Source organism: Nothobranchius furzeri, chromosome 11 (assembly GCF_043380555.1).
Source record: "Nothobranchius furzeri strain GRZ-AD chromosome 11, NfurGRZ-RIMD1, whole genome shotgun sequence".
NCBI lineage: Eukaryota > Metazoa > Chordata > Actinopteri > Cyprinodontiformes > Nothobranchiidae > Nothobranchius > Nothobranchius furzeri.
In genome coordinates, this window is record NC_091751.1 from 1,004,913 (window position 1) to 1,020,296 (window position 15,384).

General features: G+C 40.4%; 2 protein-coding genes across 2 annotated transcripts in view; both read right to left on the minus strand.

Moving 5' to 3' along the window:
• LOC139073049 (uncharacterized) overlaps positions 1 to 15,384 on the minus strand; it is a 725,027-nt gene that overhangs the window by 493,609 nt on the left and 216,034 nt on the right. The window lies entirely within an intron of this gene.
• Positions 1 to 15,384, minus strand: part of khdrbs3 (KH domain containing, RNA binding, signal transduction associated 3) — a 217,957-nt gene that overhangs the window by 27,003 nt on the left and 175,570 nt on the right. The window contains exons 8-10 of the mRNA XM_015974223.3: positions 13,134 to 13,177; positions 1,474 to 4,827; positions 1,113 to 1,167 (exon numbers count right to left, since the gene is read on the minus strand). Coding sequence (XP_015829709.1) covers positions 4,736 to 4,827; positions 13,134 to 13,177 — 136 coding nt within the window. The 3' untranslated portion in view covers positions 1,113 to 1,167; positions 1,474 to 4,735. The remainder of the gene's footprint in view (positions 1 to 1,112; positions 1,168 to 1,473; positions 4,828 to 13,133; positions 13,178 to 15,384) is intronic.

Consider the following 15,384-nt stretch of genomic DNA (forward strand, 5'->3'; position numbering starts at 1 on the left):
TGATGGCTTGTGGAGGTCTCGGAGACCTCTGTGTTCCACCCGGTTCTCCCCAGCGGTCAGCCCGGCGTATCTCTGACTCAGAAGCTCTGGTGTTGTGCACAGTTAACTCCAGTTGTAGCTAGGTTGCTACCTCCATTAGCTTAGCTCCCACCTCTGCGTTAGCTTCAGGTTAGCTTGTAGCTAGTTCGACCGGGTGTCGTCAGTTGATCCCAGCCTTAAATTTCCTTTGTTGTTAGATTGAAATGAATTGGGGCCCGGTAAAGTCTAAACGGACTGATTAAGATACTAAAACTGAAAAAAGGGCAAATGTTTTTACATGATACATGTTTATTCATTCATTTTTCTAAGTAATGAATAGTTTATGTATAACATTAAAAATCAGACATTTCCAGAGATGGACAGTTCATGGAAAAAATATAACCTGTCATGCTTTTAGGAAGAAGTTAAAGTGGCGAAGCACTGAAGGTGAAGGTACCTCCACACCTCCCCTTTCTGCATCTCCATTCATGTCACTCCATCTTTTCTCCCCAAACAATTCATCTTAAAACAGACTGAAAATGTCAGAGGCCACTGCTTGGATGGGGCTGATCTTCTGTGATGACTGTGTTGTTAATTCTGCCTAAAAACAGAGTAAACAGTCATATATTACATCGTTCAAACCGTTTCATATTCATTTGACTCCCTGTTTTTGTTATAAGTACAGGAAGGGGGCAGAATGTCCAGAATCCTGATGAGACTGTGGAAAGTAAGGCAGGGGATTTGACGTTTCAAATGTCTGGGGGGATATTCCAAAGGACATCTAAAAGCTCAGAAAAACATTTTCATCTTTAAACATCCATTATGAGAACACCACATTGTCTCAAAGTCACATTAATATTTGATATGTCCTGATAATGTTGTGTCCCCTGCAGAATACTTTATCTTGTGCATTTGAAGGCTTTTGATCTGGTATGCAGAACGCATTTACATAAAAACAGTTTCCCGAAACAACAGGGTTTTTTCTGCAGAGACAAAAGGGGTTAATTAATTTATTAGTTTTATTAACTTACATCTAACGCTCTGCTAACTTGTACACCAACATAAACAGATGACATGTAATGAGTCAAACTTACCGTTAGAGCTTGTGATGGCGATGGAGGAACAGCGCGGTGTACATGTGGCCTCAGCCTAAAAGAAACCCATAAACAACGCTATGAGCAGTAATGTTTCAACATTATTTGTGGCTAATATTACTAACAAAGACAGTGGATTTTACAATTTCAATTATCATAGTGAGTGGTGTTCTATTAAATGCCTAAGAATAAAGTTATTCACAATAATCACTACTAATATTATTATTTACAGATTTTAACAACTAATTATTCCTACGTTCATGACCGGATTATGAACTGAAGTGAAACAGAAAAGTCTGAGTTTAGAAAATGTTTATGAGTTATTATTAGGGGCAAGGTTGCACCAGGTCATGTTGTTTACCTTGTGGGACGGAGGTCTTTTTAAACAGCCGTCCTCTCTCTGTGGAGGTCAGCTTGAGTTCGATTAAATGGACGGGGGAAAGGCAGGCTCTTTAAGCAACCAGGAGAGGGTCACGTGAAGGAGAACAGGAACAGTAAAACCAGAAAGGGAGAGAAAGAGAGAGAAACTCACCCCCAATCCTCCCTCTGCTCGTTTTAGACACTCGCCACCTGACCTCTGCGCCTCACTCTACACGGCCCCTGGAGTCAGGGCCAGGGAGGCTTTAACTGCAGTGCCACACGCTGTCATATACAAGCGAATGCTTTAAAAGTTATTTTGTGCTTAATGATGATCGTTTATGCAATCAACACTTCATATCACGTTGTACCAACCAAAGGACTTTCAAAAATGGCAACATCATTATCACTAAATTCCCTAAATTGATTTTCATGTTACCAAGATATGATTTATTCCTGTTTAGTTCCTTATAGGCTTCTGTGTGTTCGCCAAACACTTCAAATGAAGGAAGTAGTTTTAAACAAGCTTTTGAATTGTATTTATTCAAAATTTTTATTCAGCATCAACAAAGAAGAAGATATTAAAGGGCTTACATAAGCTGCAAGTTGAACAAATCTGAACAAACAATTCAAGACCTTAAATGGAATTGTTCATCCTAAAGGACTAAACTGTCTCAGACCTGTTGAAGCGCGCTTCTGTGAATGTGTGTGCATTACATTTCCACTATGGAGCTAGGATTGGGACAATATTACATGTAATTAGTACAAAGTTTTGTAACTGTAACTTTAGTTTTGTAGCACGTAATTCACGTTTTGGAGCGAGTGACTTTCAGTTTGTCGCATGGAATTCGAGTTTTTGTCATATGGTACAGGTTACATGTGATATTGTCCCGATCCTAGCTCCATATGCAACCAGATTGAGGAGCTAACAGCTAGTTGCAAAAATGCTTTCTTTCAAAAACTTCAGTTCAGAATTTTACAGTGGTTCATGCATAAACCTTGACTTAGCTGTAAATTTTGAAATAAGAGGTATTCATATGATAAACTAGGTTAGTTGTAGTGGAAAATAGAGACAAAGCTTGCTAATTGTGGCACTTCTAAACTAGTGTGACTATTTCTGTTTCATAAAAGCTTTGTAAAGGTTTATGAAGCTATAGCCGTGTTTCCACTTTAGGAAATTTCTGGGAGGGGCAAATTTGACCAGTATATGAAGGCTCTGTCCTTTTACGTCGTGTCTCCATACAAACGTAACCCTTTCAAGACTTTGCTAAGATGCATATCGCCACTGCTTCAACCAGTGAGTGACATCACTGATCAGTGCCTAAAAGCATCCATGGACATCAGTAAAATTAAAAGTTTTATTCTGTCTAAATATGCCGTAAATATAGTATATTCTACAGTTGACATTGCTCTGCAACTACTGCTGGGTGCTAATGCTAGACAAACTAATCGCACTTACCAACTGAAAATACACAGGCAGAGCACTTGGACTTTGATAAAAACACCCCAACAGACACCATGTTCTAACTTTTATGCTCAAACAATTACTCATTACTCACAGTGCTGAAGTAACGTTATCTCTAACTTCTTTTTTTACTCTTAGGTTATTATTGGTGTCACTACTTTTTACATACCACCCACCTCTGGTGAAACACTGTTTTCGTCAATGATTAGATGCCGTTTGGCCAAGACGTTCAGCTGAACTTTGTTTACACCATTTAAACCGTTGTAGACGAGTGGAGTGACTCAGACCCATAGGCACCCATACAAAATACACGCTCGCTTGTCTAGGGCTATATCTCACAACGCATTGTGATGTCACAATCTATTTTTAGCTACTGTAGAATACGCTATAGAGTAGGGAGACCGGGAGAGTGGCTGTGTGTTGTAAAACGTGGCATTCAATGATTAGAAGAAGCGTTTTTTACAGTGCTCTGTGAGACAACAAACCATCGTGAATTATGTTGTTAGGTATTTCCATCGCAATTTTCTGTGTCGGGAATTTAGTAACAAAGATTTTATATTGTTTTCCTTCCGTTCCACTTCACTTCCAATTTTATTAATGAAGGTTGTTTTGGGCGACATCTGCCAATGTCATTTCCTACAGAGTTACAATCAGCCTTATTTGACCAAAGGCCTGGGAAATTGTCCTTTTGGGGACATGCTAAAGCTGTAAAGTTCTGGTAAAATTACATTGAAATTCCGATAGTGGAAACACACCTAGTGTTTGCAAAAGCTGGTGAGGGCTCTTTGAGTTTAGAATTCTTTATGTTTTTGTTTCACCTTTTTTTTACACATAACCTCACTGAGACTTGACATTGTTTTGAAATAAACAACCGTCTTTAAACAACCGTACTTGTTCAAAAACTTCACAGAATCCCACCTCAACAAATCTGAAAAATGTCCAATAGTAAAAAAATGTAGCAAGGTTTCTATTTAAATGAAAATGTCATCAATCCTCATTGTACCTATCTAAAAATGTACAGACATCAAAAAGCTCCCAAACTGTTCTTCAGCTCTGGTTGTTCAGTATACATAAGGTATGTGCAACTATTTAAAGATGTTTGGGGACATCGTTTAGGGACACAACTATACAGGCTTTTTAGAATAAAACAACCAGCATTATCCACTGTTATACACCATGCTTTTATAAGCCCTTTAACATTTATTGACTATTACTTTACAAAAAAGGAGGAAACAGCAATACAATGCGTAGAGACTAGAGTATGACTTTTTTCTTATTGAGCTTGCAAATATTTCATTTACAAGGGACACAAATTTCACCAATTAACTGTTCAGGGGAAAAGAAAAATCTACATTACTGCACTTTGCTAGGACTAAGCTACTACATGTCAGAGGTCTACAGGGTCATGAATTAAGTTGCACCGGCAGCTGTGTAGAAACATTGCATCCACCAGCCTAAAGTGGCTCTCTAAATAAAATTGTGCGATACAATGTCATTGTTCACAATTACATAGCTGAGAGAGGAACTTAATGTACTACAAAGTCTTTCTTGGGTTTATCCGATTAATTCTCATTGGAGGAGGGTAGCTTACCTAAAATACTTACGTATTTTATCCAGTAAGACTATGTTTTTATACTCAACGGAGGTCCATTTTTGAAAAACAGTTTTGGGTGGTTTGGTGTTGTACTTGAACTGGTTTGCGGTTTAGTTTTCAATTTTAAAAAGGTGGGAGTGTCCATAAAAAATCCATTACTTGGGTTGAAACAGCCATAAGGATTCAGGTGGGACTTGTATAAACAGTTCAATATCTGGAGTATGGCTGCTCTCTGTACACCCCCTTGTTTGTTCGTGCTGACTGAGCCTTGCCACGATTGTTTGCCCACTCTTCCTGGCCTGAATAAAAGAAAAGAGAAGACAAAAGTAGGCAGAGATCACAAGGTTGTACTTATGTCATTCCACTCAGAACACTTCTTTGACACATTAAATACAATTTTTTTCATATTTGATGAAAACTCCAGTAAAAATGTGGTACAGAGTCAATTGTTTGGCAGAGGTGTTGCTCTTACTGGTTTGAGAAAGCAAGGTGACACACCAAGAACCTTTATTTTTGCCTGGAGGAATTCATCTCAGATTCAGCTTTCCAATGACAGGATCAAAAATTTGACAAGGACCCATTAAGTGACTGCCAGCAAAAAGGTCAGAATTAGCATTAGCTCGAATCAGCCCTACTACTGTCAATGTGAAAGTGCCAGTATTGATGGCACCTTTTGTTTGATCTTCAGCCAGCACTGAGACTTCTCCAGTGCTGAGGCTTACAAAGAGTTCTTTTTTTCCTTTGTAGAGGTTCTCTGTTGGCAGCACATAGCCAATACCCCTTAATTAAACCTGTCACCCAACCACAGAGAGTCACTTTGAAGAAACACACCAAGGTAACCTTGTGTTTTGAGAACAAGAAGGCACATCAACACTGTTTATCTGTTTCTTTGAAACTGTTGCCTTCTTTTCTGTGACCCACACAGCATGATTACTTTCTTTATTGTTGTTTTTATCTCATGAATGAAGGTAGGCATCATTCTAATTAGATGAAGGTGTTTAGTTCTTCTACTTGTGGGGTCAGAAAAGTTACAGGATTTCTTTTTGTTTGTTTGTTTGTTTTTGACCAAACTGTTGGAAAAAGTCATTAGAAAAAGTATTGGTAATAAAAATCAGATATTTTTTTCTGTCTCAACTGAGGTGGAATAAAATGTACTTTTGTTGTGACTGTCGGAGCAACTAGAGAAAAAGTATGAATGTAAATTTTAGTATCTGTAAGGAAATAAAACTGAGTGCAAACAACCTTCAAAATGCACAATTAAAAATTAGGAATATATATATATATATATATATATATATATACTTTTTTCCCTTGTTGAAAATTTGCCAGATTGTCCATGCCCATGTTGTCAGAACATTTTTGTTTATTGAACAAATTGCGAGGCTATACGTTTGACAATTTGTAATAATATGATTTATTTTGTTTAAACCCATAAAGAAATATGCATCAAGCATTTGAACGTCAAAAACTACCTTTGTTGATGTCTAAGTGGAAGGAATTCAGTGGTACAGACAAGTCTCTGTCTGTCTATAATTACTTATTCATTTTGAAAACATGACCAAAACCACTTGAGGTGGTTGTGAAGCTTGAGGTTTCATCAACACATTGCTGTGTTTGAAACTTCAAATCTACAGAGGTATTTCTCATAAAATTCAAAACAACTGTTACATACACATAAAAAAAGTTGAAAATGCAACAAAACTTCAACGGTATTATCAGTCTTGTCCTCAATTATACTACATGAAAACTTTCCTCCATTGCTATAGTTATGTACTTACAGGAAATATTGTTTTACTCGTGAATTTTCTTTGGCCTGATTGACTATATCAACTCCGAACTTGGTGATCAACAAGCTGACCTTACTTGGAGAGAAAATATAGACTTCCTATTGGTGGGCATAGTCTCGGCAGCGAGGCAATTTGCAAGGACATGCCATTACAATAAAAGTACAACAAATCCTGTTTGCTTTACTTTAAATTTGGCATGACCATTAGTAGTTGAGGCCTGGACATATCTGAAAAAGCTAGTTTAGATGTGTGGGTTAATGTCTTTACAGCACCTCCTTAAAAGGAACCCAGGTTACAAAACTGTGTGGTTCTTAAAAGAAAAATATTGGTATCAGTTATATTAAAGTGGTGTAAAAAACCTTAATGCCTTCATTTGTATAAAATTTGTAAAAATAGTTTCACTCGTTGGTCACCATTGTTGTTAGCGTCGCAATGCACTCTGGGTAGTGACGTCATATGGTTGTACCTCGGTTGCACCAGCTGGCTTTGGGACCCTCTAGTGACTGTTCAGCGACATCAACACGTCATCTGTTCAGCCTTTTCAATTTGAACCAGAGTGAAATGTAAATGAGGACATCACTGACTATGTTTCACAAAACGAGCATCAAAATGAAGAGCAAGAAGGGCGGGATGAAGCGAGTGTAGGACAAAACCGGTGGTGCGTTTGCGGCAAATGTATCTCATTGGTAACAGAGAGGGAGAGTGTTTGTTGTCAAGAGCTCACATTTTTGTCGGAAGAAGTTAACGGTAAACTATTGTGTGATCAAACTTATTCAATTATGAATAATTTTGGAGAATATTAGCATCCAGAGCTGTCGTGCGCTTTATAGATGATTAGGATATTCAGTGAAACCACTTTAATCATTTTTGCAGACATTATATATGTGGAGAACACTGTGTTGCTACACTTACTGCTAGTTTTACTGACGGGAGAGGTGAATGTTCAGCTTCATCCGTGACAAGTTGCGTGTCCAATGGTTCGCTGAATGTGACCGAAGCGGCAGCTGCAAGAGCGGGTTTTCGGCTCAGGAGAGCGTCCAGCGTCTCTTGTCACTCCGAGGGCGTTTAGGCTCCTTGTGTGGGAAAATGGTCCGTAAAGCATTTAGTTTCTGCCTTCTCTTAAACCCAGCCGCTCTGGTGAGCTCTTTAAGTAGTCGTGGTCGACTATTAGCCTCAAACCCACCAGGGGAAAAATGTTGGGAACACAGCCGCGGTTCTTTGGGAAGTTGTGTCTGTCCACAGGCATCTTCCCACTGCTTTCTCCTCTTCTTGCCAGTGGGAAAGCTGTGTAAACTCGCATCACTCCTTTTGTTGCCGTCTGACTGGAAATTGCATCCAAAAGCAGCACAATGCGGCATTTTAGTTAATTATTAATACGATGAGCGCGTAAACAAACACTAGCGTCAATAGCTATTCTTCCAAGTGCAACCAATATACGTCATCGCCCCCAGAGTGCACTGTGCTCGGAAAACATGGTGTCCTATGTATGTCAAAAAATTTACTAAATATTATAGATTTCTAAATGAACAGTAATATTTTGTGTGTTTCTAACAACATAGTTTGGTAGACGTATTAGGACATACAGGTCCTCATAGCAAGAGTTCCTTTTAAGAATAGCCCCATAGACTTGTTTTATTGAGACCAATGAAACTTGGTCCACAATTAGAACTGATATGTACAATTAAAAGTATCTTGGAGCCATTGTCTAAAACCAACAAGAAATTTGTCGTTTTTATCCAAAAATTGACCTTTTGTATGCAGCATATTTACTCAATGGCTACCAATGAGTTTTAAAGTACAGGACTCCAACTTGGTTAGAAATCACAGAAATTATAATGCAGGAGAATGGTGGCCATTTTGAAGAAATGTTGCCAAACAGAAAGTGGCTTTAAATCTCAAAGGCATTGTCTGATCTGCCCAGAATTTCATACGTCTAATGGACCTTTGGATCTAAGCATTTCTAGATAGGTTACTTCATTGCACCAACTACTGTTTTGAAACTTTATCATTTTCTCGTAAAGCATGGAACATTAGATCTAAATAAATTAAAACTACATTTTAAAACTGTCACCAAATTGAGATCAAGAAAAATCAAACTGTTGTTGTAGTAAATAGTTGTAAATAGTCCATTACGATCACTGGTTACCAACAGGAAGAGACCTTTAATCCTGCAAGCAATGTTTGAACTGACCCAAAATTCATGTGGAGAAAATTTGTCAGGTCTTGTTGGTGTTTTTTATTAAGTTGTTTCTAATATAAAGGAATACCACATAAATACCACCAGAGATGTTTGCTTTGACCCATTTCATTTTCTATAATCCTTCTGGCAAACACACCAATGACATTGAGAGTACTGTTTAAGTCAAACATGGTTTTGCTTTTACTCTGTATTATAAACAACATTTCTCCAATTGGAGAGATAAAGTGTCAGCACAGGACTGTTGAGATACTTTAAACTTCACACACCTTGAATTGAACTCAAGTTCACAAAAAGGTCAAGTAAACAACATTAAATATGCATCAACCTCCTTCAGTACAGCAGCACAGTAAGCTACACAGTGCAGATTGTATGAATACCTTCATGATCTCTGTCCTAAAACTCACTACCTCTTTTTCTTAACTGCTTACTTCTCAGCAGTGTGACAGGATGTCCTGAAACACGTATTGCATATTTTGTGGACTTTTTTACAATAAACACCAACGTATTCAAATCAACATTTACCACTGAATTATTGTTCGATTCTACTGAAAATGCAGTGATGAACTGTGACTCAGAGGTTACACCATGATGGCTCTCAGATCACATTTGTGACAACAGACCAGAACAAAAGTCGTATTAAAGTCATACGAGAAAGAACTGACGTTTCCACTCATGAAAACACAGTTCAGTGATCAATTATTAACAGTTGCCAATAAAATACCTGCCACATTGTCCCATATCTGTCATGTTAGGATCGAGCCTTTTGACCCACGACATGCAGAATCACGAAGAGACAAAAGTGAGTGAAAATAATACATTATTTATTAAGCTTGATGAGGCTGGGGAGACGTCGGAGGAGGGCGGTTCTGGCAGCGTTCTGAGACAGAGAACAAGAATGAGTAATGTAAAGCAGACGGGGAAGGTGTTATGAGAATGGAGGTTTAAGGATTCCAGTAAGGTAGTGGAGCGCTGAGAGGAGGCTGGGAGCTGAGCACCAGTTCCAGGAGCTGAGCGGACAGGTGAGCGCAGGAGAGCAGACGGCCCAAGGGAGAAGCGGCATGGCGGGTGGACAGGAGATCCGGAGGCTCCTTGTAGTAGCAGGTGAGAGTGCGGGTTGACGAGCTGGTAACAGGCAGATGATGATAGTACCTGGGCGGGAGAACGGAACAGGTGATGACGAGGTTTTAACAGGCAGAACAGGATGCAGAAAAAAAACAACTAGAAACAGGTCTAGAGCGGGTGTATACTACCCACTGTGAGTAATCATCCGGCGCTGGTGAGTTGTCACACCGCTCCTTAAATCCCCTGCGAGCTGATGAGAGAGGTCGCAGCAGCTGCTCTCCGGGCGCGCCCACCTGCAAACAGGAAAACTCATGGAGAGGTCAGCTCCACCCAATGTGACAATATCTAGGTTAAAAGTTGAGTTTTTATAAATTACTCCCATTTATAGCCAAGCTGGCCAAGCTGTGGAGGTGCTGTAACGCTTTTTCCAAACAAACTAGCTAGCTTACACCAACGGTCCCAGAACTCTCACCCTTCCCATCGGGTATAATCATTAGGCCGCGCCCCTCCGGGTATGTGAACGCGTTCTGCCACGGTGAACAACACAAAGCAGTACACGGTCGCTGTTCACGTTAATCAATATGGCGGAGTCACTGGTAGGTGAACAATAAACAATATAAACATCTAACTTTAATAACTTGTTTTAACTTATTCATATGGTAATGAAGTATGTTTTAAAATGTTAATTTATTGATTATTTTCAGTACAAAGAGTAATAAAAAGTATGGTAGCCTGCTAGTAAGCTACTGCTTACTGCTTGTTTTGTCTGTCAAATATTGTTGTGGCCTCTTGTTCTTTACTGAAATGGGTTCTCTGTTGTATTCTTGTTTCAACATTAGAATTTCCATGCCGAGAGCCTCGCAGGGTCTGATACAGACTATATACCGGAGCCTGGAGTAGCTGTTCGAACTGGAAAAGCTCTTCAAAAATCACAGCAACAGTCCAGAGGAGGAAACCGCTGGGGCTGGTGGTTTTTTCATACCATGAATCAGTGGAGTTGAAGCTGATGCATGTATTCGCAACTAAAAAAACAAACAAAATAAAAGTGATAACATTAGCAGGGAAATTACATGAATGACTAAGGTGATCCCAACGTGAATGTCAACAATTATTTTTTACCATAAAGTCTTTACGATCGGTGTTTACGTAGCATTAGCATAACGTGCTATTTGTGCTAACAAAGAAAGGTGCAGATAGCCATGCTTAACTATTAAACTAAGCTAGAATCCAGTTCAATCTTTAGAACCCAAGTAAAATAATGAAACAATGCCTTTATGATGCAAATATTTAGTAATATGAAGCAAGAATTACCTGTCCAGAAGAAAAATAGCAACCATAGCACCTGTTTTCAGGCCATGTGTCTCCCGTAAATGTCGCCATCGTTGAAACGCGACGCCAATATTCACCCTGGTTACTCCTCTTTCTGCGTCCAAACGTTTTTTTTTTTTTTTTGTTGTCCACTAGTGCAAACGGTGTTTTTCTTTCAGGGACTCTTTTTTCAAAAGTTGAAGTAGTAGAAGCCAGCTGTTTCCCCTTTTCTGCCATAGTTCAGCGCAGAACCTTTCACTTCCGGTTCACGCCTGTCGTCTCACTTTCGGTTGTGTGTTCTGCTGAAAAATGAGACCGTGCACAAAATGTAGGTCACGGGGAAATCCGGATACGCTGAGTTTCGGCGAGACGGACAAAATCATTGCTTTCAGTCCGAAAAGCAATGATTGGCTGAGGTTTTTAGACAAATCAGAGATAACTACTTCATTGATTTTTTTCATGTGTTTTTCAATCTCCACAACATCTTTATAGCTAGACTATGTTAGCACGTTGCTAAGAGGCATGAAAAAAAATGTTTTAAGCTAATTTGTTTTCCAAATTTGCTACATAACCTTTAACTTGCTGTATCTGCCCAACATTGGGTTCAGCATCGCCGTCTAATTCAGAGTTCTCGCAGAGGCAACTGTGTCTCAATCTGTGCCTCCAGCCAAAACAGTACTGGTGTATTTATGTGGGGCCTTCCAGAGTTCTAGAACTCCCCAAGGTGCTTTACAACACAACAAGTCATTCAACCATTCACACGCTGGAGATGATGAGGTAGATTGTAGCCACAGCTGCCTTGGGGCGCACTGACAAAGACAAGGCTGCCAAACAATGGTGCCACTGGTCCCTCCAATCACCACCAGCAGGCAAGGCGGGTGACGTGTCTTGCCCAAGGACACAATGACTGGACCCTACTGTTACCTCCTGGCTACCACCATCACCCCAGCTTAGGAGCTGAACTGTTTCTAAAGGCCACTTTAAACTAGCTCTTAAGTGTTTAGATCCAAGCGAAAAGAAGCAAAGGAAATAAGAGTCCTGATAACCGGTTGTCTTCACAAAAGCATATCAAGATTCATCAGGAAAAATATTATTTATTGATTCCTTAAATGTCGCAGGTTTGAGCCCTGTTGTGTCCTCGGGCAAGACACTGTCCGTCTTGTCTTCAAGGGGGTGGTTGGAGGTACGTTGGTGCCAGTGTTCAGCAGCCTCCCCTCTGTCAGTGCGCCCCAGGTCTGCTGCATTGTAGCTCATCACCACCAGGGTGTGAATGTGTGTGACTTGGGGGGTTGTAGAACCCCAGAAGGCACTATATCAAATGCAGGCTGTTTAGGCTTTAGTCTAACTTGTTTTATGGAAAGATGCTTTGTTTTTCATCCATTAAGACCTGCAGCTCAGCCTGAGAAGCATTCTTTTGTTGCTCTCTTCTCATCCTGCAGTGTTCATCTTCAGTCACTGATGAGAGCTAATTGCTCCAACCTGCTGCACCTGCGGCACATCTGGCACTGAGAAGTGCTTGATAGCCGGAGGAGTAACAGTCCTACTTAGACTTGCAGTGAACAAGGATGAATTCCCTGGAGAGTTCACTGAAGAGTATTTTCTGAATGGGTTTAGTGTGCTGCGGAGCCTTAGAGTCGTGTTTAGTTAAACTCCTCGTAAGTAGATTACTTGTTACAACTCAACAGTTTTAGTTATTAAATATTTATTTAATAAACTGCACAATGAACAACACTCAAAACACCATTTTTATTTTTCCCATCTCTGTGTAGTTTCATCATTTATCTTATGCAGCTCCAGTAGTTTCAGATAAGATAATAAAATACTTTTCCCATATGATTTGGATCTGTTGGATTTCCTCATGAACATCCTCTCTACAGTGAGTAGTTTGGCATGTAAAACATTTTCACAATGGAGAAAAAATAATCACAAAAATGTACATTTTCTGATTCATTAAAAAATCCACTTGGTGTTAGCAGCAGGTGTAGTAAACCATTTATACATTTCCTGCTTGATACCTAAAATTAGAATGAACCAAGTTACATTTTGAGCTTATTTAAATGAGCTGAAGAGGTTCTGATTTGAAACAAATTACGTTTAAACCGACGACCTACGTGTGTCTGAAACAGCACTCGATTAACCAGATGCTATGGAAACGTGAAAGAGCTGCCTGAGAAAGGTCTAGAAAAGACATTCTACTGATAATTAACACTAAAATTACTAACGAAAGAAACAGAGGTCTGCAACTCACCATATGTTTCCCCACTATGTCCATACTCATAGTAGTCCTCTGAGCTGTAAGCAGACAGAATCTCATGGTGAATATCAGAAGCAGGAGGTACACTACTGTCATCACAACTCTCCAACTATTGAGAGAAAAACAAGTTTTATAACAGTAAAACAAAATACATTTGCAGTGGTCTCTACTGTAAATTAATGGCTTGTGAGTGGATATCTTTGAAGAAAAAAAGCTCTGGCGCTCCTGTTTCAGGAAGCAGAAGTTATCCAAAGAAGAGGAGAGCCTCTGATTGGCTAATAGCAATGTGACTCTGCTAATTACTCTGTTTGTTTTGCATTGTTGATGTTTTATCTCTACAAATAACACAAGCCTGAAGGAATTCTGTTGCGTGGTGGAGTTGCTAATGCTAATGATTAGCTTCTTCTAGTTGGGATGTTCTCTGATGCTTCCTTTACGCTAAACCAACAACCCTTCCCTGTCGCAAGCCAATATGGGTGAGTCCATTTTACAATGTGACTTGCAATTGACTGGCTTTTCTAATCAGAGTGTTTCTCTGTGTATTTGCTACTGGAGGCCAATGCAGAAAACATCATTAGAAAGTTTTTTCATATTTAGCTGGTATGCTACACTCAGAGTGAATGATCACATTTTAAAAATCCATCAAAATAAACGTTTTGTTAAGTGAACTTGCGGTTTAAAGGTGCATGATGTATGAATAATATCCGGTGGTCAAACTTGGGTACTGCAGTTCATGTATCTGAACAAACGAGTCCTGAACAACTGTCGCCAGCCACGGCTCAGCATGACCAGTCATGCACAGTAATTTGATAAGATGACAAAACATTTAACTGAATATCGAGTTGTTGGTAATTAACAAAGAAACGAGATATTTTCAAATCCGACAATTTACTGTTGGCATTCTCCTCTCAACGTCAGCCACTAGACTTCTCCACCGACTATTAGTAGATCAAAAAGACGCCGTGGCTTCTTGGAGGTACAAGAAATAACTTCGGATCACTCCTGTTTACTAACAAACATCCTTTCCACATGCTACTACTCTTTGCTGGGCGGTGTGGAATTACAAAAGCCCGAACAGACATGACAGCCCCAGACGCTCAGATATGATTGGTTCTGGAACCAGGACGTATGGAGGCGGGATAGATTGCAAACCAAAACAGGGCCCAGTCGCAATACTCACACTCCCACACTTGCGCCCCTCAATTACGCATTCTCAAGTGTGGACCTTAGCTCCACCCCTTTTGCACCCTTGATCCACACCAATGTGGGTATTACACTCCAGCACTCACAGGGAGCAGACGCTTCTGCCTTTCCTCCCTTATCTGTATTTTCCCAAGGCTCTTTTTGTCCCGTCTGCCTACAGAGCGCTTCTCTGCATTTCCTCTGCAATCACTATTTTTCAGCATGGATTTAATTAATTGGTCATTCAACGCGATTGATAAGATTTTTTCTACAATGAGAACGGAGGAGGGGGCTCGCGCTTGCCCTCAAGGGACACATGCAGCGGGATATATGTTTGATTCCTGGAAAAAGTGGAATGTCATCTGTCTCTCTCAGCTGTCCATTGAGGACGTCGAAGATATGTGGATATTTGGCCTGATGATCGTTGGATTTCTTCTGATTGGAGTGGGAGGATATCTGGCTTTCCGTAAAACTGGGATGACGGGAGCGATTGGAGGGCGACCCGCAACCATGGATGGCACCGCCCGTGTGGAGACCTCACAGACTGGGACATTGCTCGAGGTGAATCGCAAGCTGGACAATGTCTTAGCTGCGTTACCGGTGTTAGCGCGCAGGATTGATAACATCTCGGAAAGGGTCACCGGACGGTGTGGAGATGTTTAATCACCTAATTGGCTTCACTGGAGGACTTGAATGATCAATACAGACTTTAAGGCAGAGAGGAAAAATTATCTCTGCCTGACCCAAACAAAGTTCTGTTATCGAATTTGACGCCATAAGCAGCCTTGGAGTTGCATGCAATAACCCCCACGATGGAAGGAATGCAGACAAATGCTGTGAATCTCTATCCACCCACCCCCCCGCCTTCAGATTGAGGTCTCCACCGAGGACATCAAGCTAAGGACTCACTGCTCTCTGTGCTTCCCCATGACCTCCCTCCCACCTGCGGAGCCAGCTGGTCGAGCGCCACACAGGCAGCCCCCGCTGATGAAACCAGGATCCCAGCCCCTCCCCCCTACCTACCGGGTCTCATGTTGTGAACTGTGACGTTTGCTGCTTACAC